Here is a 22,304-nt window from a genome sequence, read left to right as displayed (position 1 = left end):
TATATACATGTTGAATTGAACTCAACATCATAGTGTAATAATGGGAAAAATTAATTAGTTACATTTGCCCCCCAGTCGAGATTTGCTCCGCTGTACTTTATCTCCACTTTAAAAAATCACGTCAATTCCCGTGCCGTGAAAGACAGACAAACAAACAGACACACACTTTCCCATTTATAATATTAGTATGGATTAGATGTCTGAGATCAAACGAGCCAATATTACGTATAGATACCTTTTGTATCCATATTGATATCACAATATTCACAATTAATATTTGATACTCCTCGAATTACTTCCGTGTAGATTTATCCATCCTCTTTTCATTAGATTAGTATTACATAATTTAATGCAGAACATAGTCTCCGAAGGAAAACAGCTTGTTAAATTCATTATGCAATCTTTGGGACAACATGTTTTCAAAGTGACTGACATTGTTTAATTTGATTTATTAATGCTTGATTTGTAAGGGTCTGTCAAAACATTTTTTAATAACACGTCGGTGGCAAACAGACGTACGGTCCGCCTGATGGTAAGCGGTCATCGTAACGTATGGACGCCTGCAACTCAATGGGTGTCACATGCGCGAGCTGTGCCATGGTGAAGTGGACTTTTAAATTAAATTTATTTATAATAAAGGATGTATAATATCATGGTGACAGACGACTGAAAAGCATCGAAAATGATTCTCTTTGTACATAATTATGTTCCTTGGATACTTAATAGACAGGTCACAACAAATGACGTCAAGTCAACTTTACGTTTTTGATAAATTTAAATACTTTGTTCCAAGCTTTTGTGGGTGTCCGAAGTCCTGCCCTGGATGACTACATTCAGCCTCATATTTATTTAATACAAATTCATTGTTTTGGCTGGCTGGCAACCTGTCACTGCTGTGTCACAATTGTGTTTTCATTCAACCCCATATTTGCCAAGAGCGACACTGAAGATTGAGTAGTTTCATGTGCTCTGTCTATGTATGTACATTGTTTTTTTTTTAAGTTTTATGGCATACAACGTAATTGTAAGTAACTTTAATTTGAATTAAAGTACTATACATATTTTATTGAATGTTAGCTTTATTTTTAACCGACTTCAAAAAAGGAGGAGGTTCTCAATTCGACTGAATGTTTTTATTTTTTATTTTTTTTGTATGTATGTTATTCGATATCTCCGAGAATCATGGACCGATTTTCAAAATTTATTTTTCATTCGATCAGGTATAACCCCGAGATGGTCCCATTGGCACCAAGTCGAGGTCTGATGATGGGATCTTGGAGAAATCGAGGGAACTCTTCAAATGTTATAGGCACATGTAATGTTTTTAGTGTATTTTTCAAAGGTACACCAGTATCTACGCCTGATGGTGATAACTTTATGTGGCTGAGCTGATGATGGAAGGTCAACTCCTCAATGGTTAGGAGTTAAAGGATAATTCTTTCACTACTGTACATATATTCGGACTGATACATAGAATATCACTAGGAACCACTAAAAATCAACAAATAAATAAACTTTTTAACAAAAAATAAAACCGCCTTCAAAAATAAGCGCGTTACAAAACACGGAGAAACTAAAAAGCAAAAAATAATAAACCTTTGAATTCCGATTTCTTATCGGATTGCAATAATCTAAACATCCAAATTATAAACAAATCAATTATTTTTGGAGTCGGTGCCAGCCTGCGTATGGTTGGGTGGTGCAAACAGGAAATAGCAAGGCGATGAACAGGTCTGGTACCGACTACAAAAATAATTGATTTGTTTATAATTTGGATGTTTAGATTATTGCAATCCGATAAGAAATCTGAATTCAAAGTTTATTATTTTTTGCTTTTTAGTTTCTCCGTGTTTTGTAACGCGCTTATTTTTGAAGGCGGTTTCATTTTTTGTTAAAAAGTTTATTTTCGTAATTTACGAATACAACTAATAAGTAATAACAAACATGCGTTACCGAGCGTGTATCGGTGTTCGACGCACATCAAACGAGCCAAATAAGTAACTATTAAGTAAACAAATACGCATTAATATTGTATTGTATACCTATTTACTTATACAAGCTTTTTTTTATTTTCTCCTGTTCGTTATATGTCTGTCTGTAAGTAATCAAATCTTGCAATTTAAATTTGATACACTTCGAAATTTGACTGAACTTTGAAATTTTGTATGCATGTATAACTTGGATGACAATGCAATATTATTATGACAAAGAGCTGATCTGATGATGGAGCTGAAAGGTGACCATAGGAACTCTGTGATGAAACAACCAAACACCGTCGTGTTTGGGTTTTTTAGAATTGCCTCAATTATTATAAGTTGACCATGGGAAGGAAAGTACAGTCAGCCAAAAAGCTTGTGTCAAAAATGAAATTTCTGTTAAAAAGCTTACTTGTTGTATGAAATGTCTAATTTTTAACCCCCGACGCAAAAACAACGGTTTGTTATAAGTGTGACGTGTCTGACTGTCTGTCTGTCTGTCTGTTTGTCTGTCTGTCTGTCTGTGGCATCGTAGCTCCTGAACGGATGAACCGATTTAGATTTCGTTTTTTTTTGTTTGAAAGCTGAGTTAGTCGGGAGTATTCTTAGCCATGTTTCATGAAAATCGGTCCACTATGTCGCGGTCGGGGGTTTTTTAAAATTTTTAATTTTGTGGTTATAATCGCTGTTGCTTTATAATCCTCTTCACAATCGATTCGAGGTTAAAGATAGGCTTAAATTTTTGCACCTTTATGTAATGGAATAAGATGAAAAAATGTAAACATTTATCTTTGATCAAAAATATGTAGGTACCATGTACACTGCCTATTCGCAATTTCCGACTTATTAAACAGACTAAAACCATTCACTTTTTCTAGGTGCCTGTTCAAATACCAGGATTATGTCACCAATATTAGACCCTGATTCACTATCTGAAACATCTTCGATAGTGCCAATTGCGAAGGAAATTAAAATAAGTACCTAATATAGATATACTACGTGATTACGCAATGATTCGGGATTCTGAATCTGAAACTGATGTCGATATGCAGGTGGGTACTACCTATTTATGCTAAGTAACCTCTTAAAAGTAGGCACAATGCTATGTACAGTTAGTTTGAAGACTAACAATTTTAAAGTCAACAAAAATGCACGCGTTACTTATTAGACAACTGGCGATGGCGCCAAAAGTTTTGTATGGTGCCATTTGCCTACTTGGCTTGGACTAACAATTTTAAACCCGACTTAAATGCGCGCTACTTGGTTCGGGAGAATAGATCACAGGCACTGTAAAGCCTGGCAGGCCTATACAGTTAGGCATCAGGGTCTGTGAAATGCGTAATGTTGGCGCGTGAGCGGCGGCGGTGCTGCGCTGCTTCTGTGATTGACTTCGTTTTTATGTTTTCAGTTACTTTTTGAGCTTATATTATTGTCATTATTGAGTGATTAGATAGATAAGTTAAATAAATGTTACAATTGAAGAATGACGTTTTTATTAACGGGGAAAGGGTACGTCAAAGTTGGTATTTTTACCAAAACCAACGCCTGACTTGACTTCCTGGATATTTCTTATATAATTAAGTCACACAAAATACAGTCTCAAAGATCGATGCACAAAACACATTCGTTGTACTTACAGTCTTCATCAGATATATCAGGCCCCGTAGCCAAATGGCATTTCTCCGACGCCAAACGAAAACGAAACGTAGTCCGGCTCTGTCTCGCCAATATGCAAGAGCGATAGGGATAGATATCTACTAGCGTTTCGTTTCGTGAGCGTTTCGTAAGCGTTTGTGCCATTCGGCTACGCAACCAGAGATGCAAAGGCCCTCACAAGATTCTAAGGCAGCGTCCACGCTCATGAGACGCATGTCTTGCGACGCGGAACGGACGTCTCCGCCACGCCGCCCGAATGTAATTCAAAAAACGTCTCCTCAGTACATTTTGTATAGGAAGGACGTAAGACGCGCCCCAGGCGGCGTGGCGGCGGCCTGGCGTGCGCCGCACCGCCGCAAGACTTGCGTTTCATGAGTGTGAATGGTCCCTAACGCCTTGGTAATAGAGGCGTGTTCAGATATTTGTGAGCGCCTTCACAGCTCTGATATATCTGATGGCGACTGTAGGTTATTCTCATACAATAAATTATATTGTTAGTGCTAGGCTTGTATTGTAGGTACATACATATTGTACTTGTAGCATACCTACTGTGTACTTTGTTAAACTAGCCAGTCCACACTAACACCGGTTGGTGCACATTACACATTATGAAGAGAAAAAAATTAAGTAATTATAATGAATAACAAAACGATTTTTAGGGTTCTATACCTACCAAAGGGTAAAACGGGAATCTATTACTAACACTACGCAGTCCGTCCGTCTGTCACTAGGCTGTTGTATCTCATGATCCATGATAATTAGTCAGTTGAAATGTTCACAGATGATGTACTTTTGTTGCTGCTAAAACAACAAGTACTAAACAGATAATAAAATCAATATTTAAGGGGGTTCCATAAAAAAACCATTTGTTTTTTTCGCTGTACTGAAAACATAAGAAAATGTATAATTACAATAAACATAATTTTATTGCCGTTTTTGTAGATAATGGCACGCAACTCTTCGTGCGCGAGTCCGACTCGCACTTGGCCGGTTTTATTTTATTATTGTGGCTCAGAAATACGAAGCTATATCTTTAGGCTAGCCTTTTTAGGCAACCCTAGGCACGCCACGTAAATATTAACATAATGTTCGATTTCGGTTCGATTCGGATTCGAACTGAGGAGCTTCAGCTTCATAGGCAGCGTCACTACCCACTAAGCTAACCGGTCGTCTAACCCAATTGTTCTTAACTCGTTCATATACCGGACGCTCTCTCTGTCGGTTCATACTTAAAATCCAGCGGGAGAACAACAATTTTAATGTAGTTTCTTTTACAGACAAGTTCGCAAAATGAGAGCAACGTAAATATAATCTAAATATATAAAAGAAGAAGCTGACTGACTGACTGACTGACTGACTGACTGACATATCAACGCACAGCCGAAACCGCTGGTCCTAGAGATTTCAAATTTGGCATGTAGGTTCCTTATGTAGTGTAGAGGAGCACTAAGAAAGGATTTTCCAAAATTCACCTCCTAAGGGGGTCAAATGGGGGTTCAAAGTTTGTATGGGGAAACAAGATTAGTTTGACTATTTTATTCGAAACTTCACAGGAAGATTCCTTAAGACATATGACTGAATACGTGTTTCAGGTTTTTTGAAAATTTAACCCCTAAAAGGGTGAAAAGGGGGTGATAAAGTCAAAAAATCAATATGGGTATCGTTTTTATGGTTTATCGGGTCGCTGATCACGATAAATACAACGTTTTTAAAATATAACGAGGCGGAAGTGAAATACCTTCTCCCCTGTTGTGGTGCAATGGGGTTTAAATATCAAAAATATATATAAAAGAAGATATTGACTGACTGACTGACATATCAACGCACAGCCAAAACCGCTGGTCCTAGAGATTTCAAATTTGGCACGTAGGTTCCTTATGTAGTGTAGAGGAGCACTAAGAAAGGATTTTCCAAAATTCACCTCCTAAGGGGGTCAAATGGGGGTTCAAAGTTTGTATGGGGAAACAAGATTAGTTTGACTATTTTATTCGAAACTTCACAGGAAGATTCCTTAAGACATATGACTGAATACGTGTTTCAGGTTTTTTGAAAATTTAACCCCTAAAAGGGTGAAAAGGGGGTGATAAAGTCAAAAAATCAATATGGGTATCGTTTTTATGGTTTATCGGGTCGCTGATCACGATAAATACAACGTTTTTAAAATCTAACGAGGCGGAAGTGTAATACCTTCTCCCCTGTTGTGGTGCAATGGGGTTTAAATATCAAAAATATATATAAAAGAAGATATTGACTGACTGACTGACATATCAACGCACAGCCGAAACCGCTGGTTATAGAGATGTCAAATTTGGCACGTAGGTTCCTTATATAGTGTAGAGGAGCACTAAGAAAGGATTTTTTTAAATTCGCCTCCTAAGGGGCTCAAATGGGGGGAGTAGGTGATTATTGGGAGTTTCAAATCAAAGATTTGAAAACTCCCAATATCACTTCATATTTAGGACTCGTACTCAGGTTTATTGGTGATTTAAAACTCCCAATAGGTTTTCAGATGATTTAAAACTCCTAATCGGCTTTCTCATGATTTGAAACTCTCAATAGGTTTTCAGATGATTTAAAACTCCTAATCGGCTTTCTCATGATTTGAAACTCTCAATAGGTTTTCTGATGATTTAAAACTCCTAATCGGCTTTCTCATGATTTGAAACTCTCAATAGGTTTTCTGATGGTTTAAAAAGCACACAAGGTTTACGATTGCATATTTAGAATTAGAACTTGTGAACTGTAAAAGCGCAATCAGATTTTTAACTTAACATTTCGGATTCGTTCATTTGATTGAAACAGATGAAGTATGGTGTTCGTTGTTAAATGGTCCATTTCGAAAATGTAAGCCGTAAAGTTAAGTTAGGTATGATATTAAATAGCAAAAGCTTAACGCAACACACTCTCCGAGGTGGCCAATCTCAGATGTGGTCTCTCTCAAGCGTTTGCTCGATTGACAGTGGCGTTTACACACAACGTGTCTGATCAGCTCGTCAGCGTCGCAGAACACGAATGGACCCCCAAAGTGTGAACTCTGGTGTAGTCGCGTTTTACATGCATCGATTGAGTTTGACCCCTCCGGGTATGGGATTCCATATCTATCGACCGCGTAAATACAGAGATCCCCAAGTCTCGAATTCAACACTACATGCCTCGGTTGGCCAAGCCAAGGAATGGTTTACGTGTTGAGGTTGTCGGTCGTCACAACCCGACATACTACACATCACCATTTTTATTTATATGAAACATTGTAAAAACTTTATAAGTGTGATGTAGACCCAGTTATGCTATTGGCTGTTTCGGATTACGTACTCCCACGTCATATCTACTACGAATTTTGTAATATATGGTTTAAAATAACGTATATAAAATATGATCTTCTTTGACACCCATAACAAAGAGTTCAGTATAAATTAAAGGCTAGCGTATGTCATATACTGCACTTTGCAAAGCAGAACTTTTCATAAAGATATAAGGTTCAAATTTTGATTATATTAAAATCATGACATACATTGAACAGTATGCGAAATTGCAATCACTCATTTAGTTGTAATTTGAGTCAGTTTACCTGGTTGCTCACTCGCTATGTTTATCTTATAAAATGATCACGATTTACATGAATTATAAATGGTTTTGATATATAATAGATCTCAGTATACATATTTCAACTATATTGTGAGTGGTAAAACTCTAAAAATAATATCGTATTTATTCTCTATGTTTTAGTATGTTAAAAATAAAACAATTAATTTATCATGAAACCATTTTATTTAAGTAATGAGATATATTACAAGCACGACGACTAACTAAAAAGTAAAGTACATTTTATAACATAAAATTTTCTAATAATTACTCACTTCACTCAACTTTTTTACAATTTTTTCTACCAGACCTTCAGTTGCATTTAATAACTCATCATAGTCATCTTGAACAACATATTGTACTGTAACCCCATTAGATTCGATATTTGATTGCTCCAAATCGGATATACTGATTTTAATCAGACGCTTTCCTTTTGTAACCTTTCTGATGACATGGGAATTTAAACCCATTTCTTTTATTTTCCTCTTTCCTTTCTTAGCGATTTTCTTCTGACTTTTTGCTGGTGTACCTGATAATGGAATTTCTAAAGATGGATTCAGGAGCAAATCCTGGTATTTCAGGTACGCATCCATGTCTTGAGAATAATTGAGCGGATCATTCGGTTTTTCACAAACTTGCGAATAAAATGGTGTGGTTTCAGTCATTTCAGCAGCGTGGTTAATAGGTTGCGAGCCCTGTAAAAAAATATCAAGTTAAATATATTTCAACACCAAATAAAAGTACTCAAAGATACCAGAATATAATAAAAGTAAAATACATACCATTCTGATTTTGAAACTGATAATGCACCCGGCTTGAAATCTCGAACTGTTGTAATTTTAATTTGTTAAATGCTCTATTTATAACTTCGTAGTAACAAAATATAGTATAGCTATTAGCTATTATAGCTTGCACATTGAACGCGGTCTTAACGCGGCGACATTCGTTCTTGTTTCCGACAAAAGAAATATTACACTTTTGTTTTTCAATAATTAGCTGAGTTGAATATTATATTACAGTGATGATCAACCTTTGTATTATATTGGTTTCTTACTGTATTTTTGCAAATGTTGTAGTTTATGTTAGTTATAATTTGCTTTTAGGTTGTTAACTCATGACTTTACGTCAGTTTCGTTTTATTAATAAAACCCCTGGCTTATTCATTTCCTCTACTATTTTCTAACAAGTGCAAGTGTTACAGTGCGAGTTTTACGTACACGGAGAAATTCACCTTGAAACAATGTTCGTAAGTTTGTAATATTTTATTTAGCTATAAACTATTCTGAATATGGTGTTGAGTGATGTTTGTTCTCGATTAAATTTACCGATAAGTATCCTTCTAAGTAGCAGTTTTATGCGAGTTAAGTGCGTATTGGTATTAACTTTAACTTAAAATTTATAACCCTCGCTGGAGAGAGGTACAAGTACAACTGTGAAATCTCGTTCGACTGAACATAACAGAATCTTATTTTTTATTTTCAGGTCTGACTTTGAGTACCATGTAATCCAGTCTAAGAAAGACCTCGACTCTGAGGATGAATCTGGATCATTAAAGTATGTATTTTAATTAAATTTAAGATTTTATTGACTTATTATTAATTTTTGTTATTATTAATGATCTGATGGATAATCACTATGTATTGTAGGACTCAGAAGAAAACAACCAAAAGGAAAAACGCTTCTCAGATCCCGAAACGTGACGCGGGCTGGTCGCTGGACAGAAACGTCGTCGAAGAATGTGCTAGTAAAAGGTAATTAATTAAAACTGTGTTTGAAAACTTGTCTACAAATGCGAACTTTTTATTTATTTCTCTTTATTTATGAGAACTGGAAGTAATATAAAGTTTTTAATATTACAGCAAGAAGATCAAACCAAAGAAAACTGTGAAAAAGCACGCATCGTCCGTGTTAATAACTGATACGTTGCAGGACAGTGACACTGACCTTGATGAAGAAGACAAAACTAAAAGGTAATTAATTCAATTCAGTTATTTTATATGTAATACATATATTTACTTAACTAATTGTAATTAGCCTTTGAATCTAAACATTTTAAACCATAGTATTTAAATTCTTAAATGTTAAGTACTTACCTAATTAACTAATTATATTTTGTTGTATTCGATAATATAAATAAGTTTTTAATATTCCAGTACGACAACCAAGTCGAAGAAAGAGACACCTGATTGTAAGCCAGGCTGGTTTTCAAACTGGGGTGACGAAGGACATGTTGAAGCCCAGCGTCGAGCATCCGCTGCCAACTCTCTGTCGTCCGTGCTGATACGTCGCGTCCCAGGCGGCTACGTGCGTCGCACAGCTTCGTTAACCGGTGATCTTTTTATTGATCTTAAACTGTATAACGTAGTAGATATTCAAAACGTTCCATCTGAAGCCCGTTGGGAGAAAGCGCTGGTTAATTTTAAATATCGTGTGGATTCCGTTTCGGATATAGTAGATGGAATAAATAAGATTCTAAAGCGTTGTAAGGACGACTTTACAGATGAAGGAACCTTTTTCCCAGATAAAAAAAGCCAATAATCTTTAATCTTTTTTACGTCTAATTTAGTCTATTCCTATGTCAATAGGCAAAATGCCTCATAATAGCTCCATATTTTGTTCAGTGTGTGACATAAGTATTCCAAGTAAAGCCTTTTCTGCTCACTTGCGCACTAACTTGCATAAAAATAATAACTCTGTTCAATTAACTCCTGATATTGAAAAAATAAGCAGCGCTTTCCGTAGTAGAATAGCATCATACAGAGTGCGTGGACCAGAGAGTAGCCTCCATGACTCACCGGTAAAGTTTCTGTGCGCTCTTCGTAGACATATTAAACATATTCTCGAAGCGAGAAGGCTTGCTTTTGGATCTATAAAGGTTAACTTTGAACTGTTTGCTGAATTTGGTTTGCCGAAAAATGAAGCATGTGAAATTAAATCATTCGCTACGCAAAATATCATTTTACATCAGAGTTACGAATTTAAAGAAATATTTTCAACCATTTTGAACACATTGAGCACGAAAATTGATGAATTTCAAGAACGGGACAGTGGCTGGAGCTTTCTACGAAACTTATATCTCGAGATAAACATAAACAAATATAATCCTCTTAGAGCGTCTAGATTTATAGAATTACCAAAGTTAATAAAACATCGAAGAGCTTGTGTAAATATTAAAAACAATGAAAGTAGCACTATCTTCGAATGATGATAAACGAGTAATATTAAAAGACAATATTCACACACTTGCGTGGGGACATGCTTCATTTTTCTAAATATAGTTATATAGTGATATTTTAAAGGAAACTTTGAACTAATTTGTAAACACCTACTTTACTTTTTAAGTTAGCTATGCCAGTATGTATATTATTATTAAATAAACTTAAAAAAAAAAAATAGTTTTTCTTTTTTAAACCCACCATATTTATGTACAATGTTTAAATCAACTCAGGATACTTATGTTATGATCGTATACCTGTATCACGAGTACAATATCGTATCATGAGTTGATTTAAACATTGTTTTCAGGAGTATAATTTACAGGTTAATAAAATGCGTTTTATTTAGCACATTCATTTATTCAAAGAGGAACGTGATTTTCTAAATACCATTTTTTCATACATATTACATTTTTTAATGCACAAGTTTTTTTATGGTACACACAATTAAAAATACAATCATTAATACAATATTTTTTATACAGTTCTTGTAAATTCGGTGCACCCTTTTCACTTAAATCTATAACAGTACAGTTTGAATATAATTCTTTAATCCATTTAATTTTTTCCATACCTTTAACGAATATTATCTTATCTTTAATATGATTATAAATAAGTCTTCTAAATTCTCTATAATCAACATAACCTTCGTGCCACAAAATACCTAAATGTTTTTCAATCCATTTTGTCTGCCTCTCTTCACTTTCCGTCAATTTAGAAAATCGAAAAGGGGTTTTATTAAGAAAACTTGAGTGTATTCTAGCGTGCTGTATGCAAATTCTTTGATAATAAATTCGTTTTCTTTTGTTTTAAACCCTTGAAGGTCTACAAATATATGCTGCATTACGATACTTTTTTCGTAATATTACTTAAAGGCTTATATTCAAATACACTATCATTTAAAATCAGACAGTAAGCTGCAGTGTTCTTTGGTATATCAGATTCACAATCCAATTCAACTCTCACATCTACTGAACCGGTTTTTAAGGTTTCGTTTTGACGAGAACAGTTGATAACAAATAAAGGAGCTTTATCTTTAAAATCTTTAGGGCTAAGCAACGGCGCTTGTAGACGATTATAATAAGACTGTTGAAATTTCGCATACTGTTCGTATAATATAGCAAACTTTTCACCCGAAAAACTAACATCAAAACTTTCGTACGGAAAGTAAACTGAATTCAAGAAAACTTTAACATCTCTCAAATTACAGTGATCAAAGTGTGATATGTCTTTATTAGCTTCATTTTTTCGTCCCGTTTTCAATCCAATTATAATATAACGCGGCTTTTCAATTTGCGATGAAGTTTTGATAGACCAAGAATGTTTTGACGTCTCAGGCAAGAGCGGATATTCATACAAATCCCAAGTCCTAAATGCTATCTGAACGGCACGATCTCTTTCTAAACATTTGAGTAAATTTAATCTTTCACGATCAGACACTTTAACATGAGGCATGCGCCATACTATTTTAGATATAGTAATATTGTCTATATATTCATTCGCATTTAATTTAACACTATTCAAATTAGTATTGGATCTTAAAAGAATAAGTTCATGCTTGCAATTAATTATGATTTTGCTGTAATCCTCAGCAAACCCGAGAATCTTGTTTAAAGGTACAGACACAGAAAATGTACCTTCCGTGTTTTTTATACCATTGACATCAAATCCCCATAACTTAGACATGGATGCTTCCAGTCCATTCATAGATACAAGAGATTTCATAGTTGTTGTAACTCCTGCGTTTTTAATTTTGTCAATTTCGATTCCATTTAATTCATATCGAATATCTTGAAATAGATGAAGTATGGGGTTGTTTGTAAGAAGAACACTTTTTACCTCGGCTTTTGTTTCTCTATTGAATGCGGTTATAGTACCTTCTATGTATAAAGAACTTGCTGATGGTAGTACGTAAAGATCTTGTTGGTTTATAGGTATACGTATTTCATCGTTGAAATTGAAACTTGTGACGTACGGTTTATATGAATGATATTCAAAGCTCTCGATAGAATTATCAAAGACAAAAGGTTCTGTTAAGTTTAATATACTCATTTTAATAGGCGTAAGCTTTGGAGGAATTGCTTATTTTGTTTTGTGAGTTTTACTTTAGGTCTTCTTTTCGTGATTGCAGGATGAGTACTGGTAATGTTTTTAAGAGAGACTGAAGTTTTATTGAAGTCTATCATTTTTTTCTTAAATGTAAATATAACTGAATTTCTTCACCCCGTAAATTAACTAGATTATTGTTAACGTCTAAAATTCTTATCGTTATTGTGTTTAAGCTATTTTGGGTTACAGGGAAATAAATAACGTTTTTTGGTGTTTCTATAATCCGATAACCAGGTGGCACGTTTGGTACAAACTCGTGAATTATATGACTAGGTTTTCCGTTAACGAATGAACCGCTCACTATGTCACATTCGATGCGGACTATGGTTGTTGAGAGAATGGAGACAGGATAAGGGGATTCAGTTAATATATTAGCTTGAATAGATTCTGAACCGAAGCCAAGTATATTACCGATGGAGCCTTCTTTGTCGAAATGAATATTTTCAGAGCATAAAATAGATGTTTTTAAGGTATTATTATTGCATGTTAGTGCAAAAGAGCATCCTTCAATATGTTCTTTAAGGTAATCGTCAATATCTTGAAGTTCATATGATCCTTCAGGAATTTTAATTACTTTGTTTTTACCATAATAGAACTTATTATTTCTGTCGTCTATGTTGGGTATAGAATTAAAAGTTGACATATACAATAGCCCACACTCATATTCACCATCCAGGTGAAAAGCTGGTGAATAGTTTGTTAACAGAGTGGAAGATGTTCCAGTTATAGACAAAGTGAAAGACATTGTGAGAATGATAAACTGATTATTGTGCGATGATATTTAAACGGTTATACCAATATTGTTTTAAATACTTTAGGCATAAGTGTCCACAATTGACAGTGTTAAACTTTTGATATGTGTCATAATTATAGTAAATATCATATTTTTTTAAATACCTCTTTAATTCTAGCGGAGGTGAAAGGTCACCATAACTATTAAAATATTCACAATAATTGTTATCTTTTACGTAGGCTACCCAGTGTGTACCATTGTTTTTAAAACTGTCTAAATTAACAATTCCACATTCTACTTTTTTAGGAGTCTTTGGTAAACTGTCTCTCATATAAACTCCTCGAAAATATGGAATATCAGATGAGTGTTTTAAAATGTCAATATTTGAAAGAGCGCGCCTGGGTAACCTCTCAGTTAGTTTTTTGAAAGTTTCAAACATAATCCTTTGCCATTTTTATATGGTTTAATGTGTAAGCCTTTTCCTAATGCAATAGATTCCATCATCTTGTTATGTCGCTCCGATTCCGCTAAATTTTTTCTGGCGGCTTTGTAATCACCTACAGCTTTAGCAATTCCGGCAGCTCCTCCTGCTAATGACCCTAGCGCAGACAGACCAGCAAAAATAGGTATCAGCGGTAAGAAGCCTCCAGTTTTTGGAATTGGTATAAGACGAGGTACCCGTACCTTGGAATTGGTTTTAAAATTTTCGTCGCAGCAATAAGTGCCCGCTCAATTATATTACTACCTTTTGTTTTTGGTTTCTTTTTTAATTCACTGCGTATCTTGGTCACAAAACGTTTAAATGGTTTTATACCCGCACCTGCCTTTATTTTAGATTTCATCACTTTGCTAACTAACCACGAAGCAATTTTTTCTCCTCTCCCTGCATCTTTCGATTTTCTTCTTTGTTTCGCCATTTCGTATAGTTCTAAATCAGCACGATGTCTATCAGCTAAATCCGAATAACTATCATATGCTATGTCGTGTTTCATACACGCATTATCTAGCGCATTAATTCCTTTATCGCCTCTCTGCAACCTTTTGCGCAATTTTGTTCCCGGACCACAATAGTTATAACCAGGTAAGTGTAATTCAAAGGGTAAATTATTAATAGCGCTGTTTAACAGTCCTTTCCCTTTCATATCTCGTGAGATAATAACACTATCATTAAAAGGAAATTATATAAATATCTTTAAACAACCGCACTTTTATCAATCCAACTGTTTTCGCTATTATTAAGGCCCAACCATTTAACATACAACTTTCTACCCTTTCTTTTAATAACCTTTTCTACAAGGTAAACGTTTGGATGGTTGGTTTTCAGAAGTTCTTCCTCGTAAAATGTACCGAGTATAGTGTTTTTATGCTGGTCTTGAATGTGATACGTAACAGGTTGAGTGCGATTCACGTGAGTAATAGTGAAAAGTTCTGTTGACCAATTAGGTGTGTAACCTTTGTGAAAGGCATTTTTATACTTGCTAATGCGTACACAATCTCCTATATTGAATTTGTTCGATTTATAAGACAAATTGGATAGTGATTTTTTAATATTTTTTAATACTTGCATTTCATTATCAAAATTTACATCAATAGGTTTTATTTTTGTTGTGCGATGCACAGTCTGATTATATGATTTTACTACATCGTCTAATGGCTTACCAACCCATTTATAGTTACCAACTAATGCAAAATGTTTGTAGAGCTTAGACTTAAGTGTCTTTATCAGCCTTTCAACAATAGATGCCTTCTTAATTGAATAAGTTGAGTAATGATTAACTTTTAATAATTTTAAGTAGAAATCGAATTCTTGATTGTAGAATTCTTTTCCTAGGTCAGTTTGTAAGTTTTTAGGTCTTCGTTTAGATGTTTTTATTATTAGTTCAAATGCATCTTTGACTTCTGTTTTAGTTTTAGACTTAATAGGTGTACACCATGCATACTTTGAAAATGTGTCAATAACGGTTAAAATATATTTATATCCTCTGTTAACAGTATGAAGCTTTTGTAAATCTATCAAATCGGCTTGCCATAAATCATCAATTCCTTGTAGTACAACCGATCGTCGCTTAAAATTTCTTCGCGCTGACCTGTGGATCTCGTTCACTATTTGTTGTTTTATCATTATTATATTTTTTTAAAATATCGTCTATCTCCTTCTTCGTATAAAAGTTCAGTTTTAACTGAGTTACGAGTTGGTGAATTTGATTATTTATTGTGTTAAACAAAGAGTCTATATACTTCTTTTCGTACATGTTTTGAATGTGTTCATCAACGTACTGCTTGTTAACTGCATCATCGGAAGATAATGGTTTAACAACCCCTTTTAATCTTATAGTTTTTAGATCAAAATTTCCTGCTTCTGTTCGAAGCAAAGCCTTGTACTTGAGCTCAGAGATTTCATCAGTACGCAAACGTTTATGAACATGGTGACCGAATTTGTCTATATTCATTTTTTACTTGAAAGTCAAACTTCAACTGATGGGAAAGGTAAGAGTATATACATTTATATATTATTTATTAAGCCTGCTTCACGTAATTCTTCAATTATGGATATTATCTCGTTATCTAACCCTGTATTTCCAGCGTCACGCGATGCTATAAGCAGTTTTAATCTGTCAACTAATTCGTTTGGATCATCCCAATATACATATGAAATATCTCTTTTACTTTTTTCATTGATGGTAAACCTTTACCGGATATATATTCTTCACTTACTGTGCGCTGTTTGGATAATTTGAAAAGAGGTTTTATAAGGTTTAAATATTTCATACCCTTGTTGCTTTTTATGGGTTTCTTTGGATCAAAGTCGCGTCTATGTGCATTCGTTTTCATTAACAATGTTTTATATAATCGTTTATCATCTTCAGTTACTAGTTTTAAGTCAGGTACTTTCTTAAACAACAAATCATGTAAGCCTTGTGTTAAAAAATAACTTTCTCCACCTATCACGAGTTTATCATCATTAACAGAAATTGGGTAAGATCCAAGCATTAGCTTTCCACGCTCATTTCGTACACCAAATGGAATGTTCATGATAAAATATTGTTTCTGCCAAGCGGGATCATCGCGAGGAGAAGGAAACGAGTCTGACGTTCTAAATGAAATATTATTTGTTGTATCAGAATCACTTTGGTTCACACTTTCTTGAGATGAAGAATCACTATCATTTAATTCATTTTCACTATAATTTGGTTCAGATTCAAATGACTTTCTCAACAAAGTTTTATTATCCAAACTTTCTTTCATCCCATCTTCTGAAGGACTATATTTCAATGTTTTTACTGGCTTGTTCCATTTAAACCTATCGTTATCAAAATCTGAGTCACTAATGATTAGATTGTTATCATTACTACTATGTTTTTTTACCATTTCACCAAGTGGGTCTGTGATTGGTTTTAACATTGCTTCCAACATCATATTATCGTTTGATTTAACATCACGAATGCGTTTAACTTTTTTCTTACTGCTTCAGCAGATTTGAGTACTTTTTGTTTAAACAATTTTTCTTCATTAATTTTATGTTCCATGTCTGAACTAGATGGTTTCATTTTAAGCAATAAGTGTTTAATGTAATACTATGCTTTATATATCAAGTCAATCTAGAATTATAAATGTATCAAATCCTTTTCTATAACAGCCTGAATTTCTATTACAATCTTTATTTATGACTAAGTAATCAAACGGGATCTTCCATACTTGTGCACACATTTCACGAAATTGAGACCATGACATATCACTTCCTACATGTTCATCATAAACATGCTTTAAATTAATATCATCCTGTTTAAAAAGAATAATTAAGTTAGCATTATCTCTTATTAATTGTTTAGGTATTTTACTATACGTCTGATTTAGATAAAAGCTATCTATATTTTTATGCCTTCCCATTGCAAAGTAATCTCGTATATTATTTTGATTTTCACACGCAACATCATCAAATATTATAATGGAATTCATGTTTGCTGTATGAGGACTTAAGATTTCATCATTTGCGTTATATTTTTGAAATGATACTGAAGGAACTAGCTTTAAAACTTGCTCTAGAAATTGATACATTGGTTGAAATAAGGTTTTAGAATATACATAAACATTTTGAAAGCGTAGACCATGTTCATGTAGCAGCAAACCGACAATTAAATTTGTTTTTCCACAGTTCGATGGGCCACATATTATACAGCGAATGGTGTCGGGTAAAAGCGAGCCATGTCGAAAATAACGTTTATTGGACAAAGAACAAACAGCATCCAACTGCAATTTCTGAGACTGTTTTACGAACTTCATTTTGTCAATAGGCACGTGCAACTAACTTGAAAGGTGTTTTATCATTAACGGAGTTTTATAAACTTTTGTCTATATATTCGTCATGAGCGTTTTAAATCATCAGAAAACCTATTGAGAGTTTCAAATCATGAGAAAGCCGATTAGGAGTTTTAAATCATCTGAAAACCTATTGAGAGTTTTAAATCACCAATAAACCTGAGTACGAGTCCTAAATATGAAGTGATATTGGGAGTTTTCAAATCTTTGATTTGAAACTCCCAATAATCACCTACTGAGGCATCGGCGAGTATCCTGCATCCGTGATAACTATTATATTCAATGTGCTGTAAGAAGATCGTTGTTTGCTTGCCTTTTATATGTTTACATTTGCAATAAGCATAAGCAAAATGGAAAAAATTGTAAGCGATAATGCAAGGAAGTACTTTTTACCCTACCGACCATAGCGTCGAGATACTGGCTATGTGGGTTGTATGAAGTTTCCCCAGTATAAATATTTATATAGGTAAAATACATACATATTCGTACCTACTACCTACGCTGTGGTCGCTGTGTAACAATTCTACAATCATTGCAAGAATTTCTTTTAAAACAATAGTAATATGTGTAAGGTACAGTCAGCCAAAAAGCAGTGTAAGGTTCTTGGCTGACCGTACAGCAAATAGATCAGTTACAATGGCCCCCCAGTCGAGAATTGCCCCGCTTTACCTTAATCGAAATAATCGCGGACAGATGTACCTACAAAGAATCCTACGGATCCAAATGAAAATCTTATTTTTTTGTAAACGTTTCAATAAGAATACTTTTATTACGCGGGCGAAGCCGCGGGTAAAAGCTAGTCTCTAATATAAAGATTTCAGGATTATCAATATTTCTAAATTTAGGCGAAGTTTCTGACAATGAAGTAGTCTCCATATCAGATTTAAATTCAATCGACCCTGTGCGCCTTGACCAGGTAAAAAATATTTTATTATTAGGTATTACCTATCCTAGACATAACATGGCATAGCAATAAAAAGTCTAGTAATTTAAAAGTGTATTAATACCTACATAGTAATAAATGGTGATTTTGATTTTCAGGGGACAGAGGATTATCCGGAATTATTAAACAAAGAGAAGAAACCAAGAAAAAAGCGAAGAAGGGCATGTCGCAACTTAACTTTAACCCAAAACCTCGATTCCGAAACTGATACATAAGATTTTTCTCCCAGTGATGGCTCAGATTTTGCCCCGGATTCAGCCAGTCGATTTAGTGATGACTCAATGCAATTTACTATTACTTAGCAATATGCATTTGTATGAGAACAACTCCTCGAACTGCTGCATGACACTTGCAGTCGAGGGTACCTTGCAAATGCATACTGTTGAGTGACACCGTCTGCCGTTCCCGCCTGCCGCTGCCATTGCTGTCTTATGTGTTTAAACGTGTTATGCTTAAGTCCATGTAACTACCACTATCCACCGCCCTACTCGGCTGTCAATGTTGGTATAATTAAGACCTCAGATTACGACAAAGTTTTTTCTTGCATGTCACTCGGAATGCGTTAGCAGTGGACTAAAGCAAAACACTTCAACATCTACAATGGTAACGATATGGCGGTTAAAAACACTATTTTTACATTTTTCTGTGAAAAGGGTGTCTTATTCATCTACATAGTGAAATAATAAAAAGCACTTTTAAAATTGTGTCGCTAACTTCAAACTCGGGTAAATCCATTCTGCTTTAAGGTTGATTATGTATAAAAATATTTATATAGGTACCTAATCTGAAAAAGAATCAACCTTATTATAGCAGAATGGATTTACCAAAGTTTGAAGTTAAGCGACACAATTCTCATCCATTCCCTACTAGTAATAAATAAATACATCTCTGAATAAATATTGGGTTATACTTACGTTTGTAATCAATAAAATTGTCTCGGTTGAATTGAAATTCTAATAAATTAGTAAACAATGAGTAACAAAATTTGTTTTATTAACCAAGGGCCCATTTCTCGAAGCTACAAGTTACAATTTACAAACGGTTGTCAATGTCTAACATGACAAGTTGGAAAGAGATCCGACTTCCGCTTGTAAGCTTGTAACGTGTAACTTTCTGTTTTGAGAAATGGGCCCCAGTGGTCTTCACTCTTCATGTCTAGGTATCTTAACTGTAGACGTAGGGCCAGTCACTGATTAATGTTAAATATGGCGGGGTAGCTCTCACTCCTAAGAGAACAGTCAAAACCATCTATACGATGAATAATTACAATTACAGACGGTTTGATGCAACGCACCCTTAGGGTGAGTAGCACCAAACTAAAAACTTCTCATACACGAATGAAAAGTTTTGACAGTTCTATACGGGATGACAGCTGCCGCGCCATATTTGACATTGATCAGTGTGTTAAAGTGTGTTGGTATATACAACTCGCACTTATTGAGTCATCGTTCGTCATTCCGCCGCCGATTTCGTTGCTCATTGTTGGGCTATCCATCGTTATAGCAGGTTCGTTGCTCGGCGAAGAGATCGGCCTTTTGCTGGGCTAGCTTGGAATGAGAATGCGCATAGTCGGTCGCCCTGTTGCCCGGGCGGGCGCGACGCAGGGCGGCGGTTGCTCAGTTTCCTGGGTGGGCTCGTTGAACAATTCAATGATTTTAGGGTTTCGTAGTGAGAATGGGCAAGAACGGAAACCTTATAGTTTTGTCATGTCCGTCCGTCTGTCCGTATTTCACAGCCGCTTTACTCAGTAACCATAAAGCCTACGTTGATCAATTTTTACACGAAGGTGTGTTTTGAGTGCCGCTACTAGGATTTGTAGATAAATAATGAAAAAAAATTAGGGGAGAGGGGGCACTTCATACATGTAACTAAGTAATTTTTTTTATTTAGCAAATATCCTAGTGTGGTAGGTACCTACTTTATTAAATAATCGCTCTTTTTATGCCAAAACTCAAATTACGATGACAATAATTTAGTTTATTTTTTCGTAATGATCACTCATTCAACCTATAAAGGTTCAATGACCTCGTCGAGAAATATTAATCCTGTCAACAAATGTTGATCAGATGGGTTGTGACATCAGGAAATGGTTGATCCGTTGGCAACAGTTAATATGAACAGTTTTTGTTGATCTGATGTATGACTGACTCTGCATACAGATGATGCTCGATCAGATCTGATATCTGATCAACAATAGTTGTCCCTTCTGGTTAGGTTACGTTAAGTCCAAATAGGAGGAGGTAGGGCATAGCGAATGATATTCCGCTTTGTGTGGTAGGGCACAGCACAGCGGATATTGTCTCGCTCGAATCTAGAGCAGAGCCCAACTGGGGAAGTACCTCCGCCTTACAGAAGACCGCAGCCATATAGCACTAGACCCTACTCATAGTGTTGTGTTCCTGCCCCGGTGAGTAAGGTTGCCAGAGCTCAACGAGGGTGCGGGGTGCTGACGACGGGAGGACTTACGGAACTAATTTGTTCCGTCTATTGTCCTTTGAGTCGTCGGCAACCCAAACCCTCCTTTGAACTTGTACACTCCTTTTGCTGTGCACACACAGCAAAGGGGAGTGTACAAGTTTCTAATGGGGTGCGACACTCTTTGAGTTGCAGGCGTCCATAGGTTACGGTGACCGCTTTTTATCAGGCGGACCGTATGCTTGTTTGCCACCGACGTAGTATAGAAAAAAAAAATAAGATTCACCTTTTTAACACGTATCACATGTCTTTTTATTTTAAAAATAGTATTTTTTACAGTTTAAAATCCTAGCTAAAAAGTTTTATTGTAAATATGACAAATAAGCCTGCGGCCTCACGTGCTTGGGAGCCTCTCAGAGACGCTCCAGGCCTTCGGCCCTATGCGGAGCTCGGCTTCCGGCCCTCGCTGGGTTTCGAAGCTCAGTGTTGGGCCTCCGGTCCGCCGCTTCGCTTTTCAGACACTTTTATTATTGTTCTGCGTGGGAGCACTTGTAGTTGTCCGTCCGGAGCTCGGCCTACGGCCTCGCGTGCTTGGGAGGCTTGATATATTGTTGGATAGGTATTTAAAAAGGAAAAGGGGTTTACCGAAATCATTTTTAGGGTTCCGTAGTCAACTAGGAACCCTTATAGTTTCGCCGTGTCTGTCTGTCCGTCCGTCCGTCCGTCCGCGGATAATCTCAGTAACCGTTAGCACTAGAAAGCTGAAATTTGGTGCCAATATGTATATCAATCACGCCAACAAAGTGCAATAATAAAAAATGGAAAAAAATGTTTTATTAGGGTACCCCCCCTACATGTAAAGTGGGGGCTAATATTTTTTTTCATTCCAACCTCAACATGTGATATATTGTTAGATAGGTATTTAAAAATGAATAAGGGTTTACTAAGATCGTTTTTTGATAATATTAATATTTTCGGAAATAATCGCTCCTAAAGGAAAAAAAAGTGCGTCCCCCCCCTCTAACTTTTGAACCTGAAATTTAAAAAATATGAAAAAAATCACAAAAGTAGAACTTTATAAAGACTTTCTAGGAAAATTATTTTGAACTTGATAGGTTCAGTAGTTTTTGAGAAAAATACGGAAAACTACGGAACCCTACACTGAGCGTGGCCCGACACGCTCTTGGCCGGTTTTTGATATTGTTAATATTTTCGGAAATAATTGCTCCAAAAGTAAAAAAATGGGTGTCTGCCCGCTAAGACTTATATGTATTCTGTGGTTCCATTTATAATTTGCGGTTGTGTAGAATCTCTGCTACAACTATTGCTAGGGTTCCGTAAGCCAAGATGGCAAAAAC

At 35.3% G+C, this 22,304-nt stretch overlaps 1 protein-coding gene across 1 annotated transcript; it reads left to right on the top strand.

Annotated features, from left to right (window-relative positions):
- Positions 1-6,441: 6,441 nt before the first annotated feature.
- Positions 6,442-10,605, top strand: LOC125236093. Its single transcript, XM_048142787.1, has 6 exons — positions 6,442-6,476; positions 8,344-8,460; positions 8,697-8,768; positions 8,861-8,965; positions 9,074-9,184; positions 9,368-10,605. Exons 1-6 carry the CDS (start codon positions 6,442-6,444, stop codon positions 9,750-9,752), a joined length of 825 nt encoding a protein of 274 aa, XP_047998744.1. The 3' UTR covers positions 9,753-10,605.
- Positions 10,606-22,304: the final 11,699 nt, after the last annotated feature.

This window comes from Leguminivora glycinivorella, chromosome 18 (assembly GCF_023078275.1).
Source record: "Leguminivora glycinivorella isolate SPB_JAAS2020 chromosome 18, LegGlyc_1.1, whole genome shotgun sequence".
In the NCBI taxonomy this organism is placed as follows: Eukaryota; Metazoa; Arthropoda; class Insecta; order Lepidoptera; family Tortricidae; genus Leguminivora; species Leguminivora glycinivorella.
This window is presented reverse-complemented; position numbering and strand designations above follow the sequence as displayed.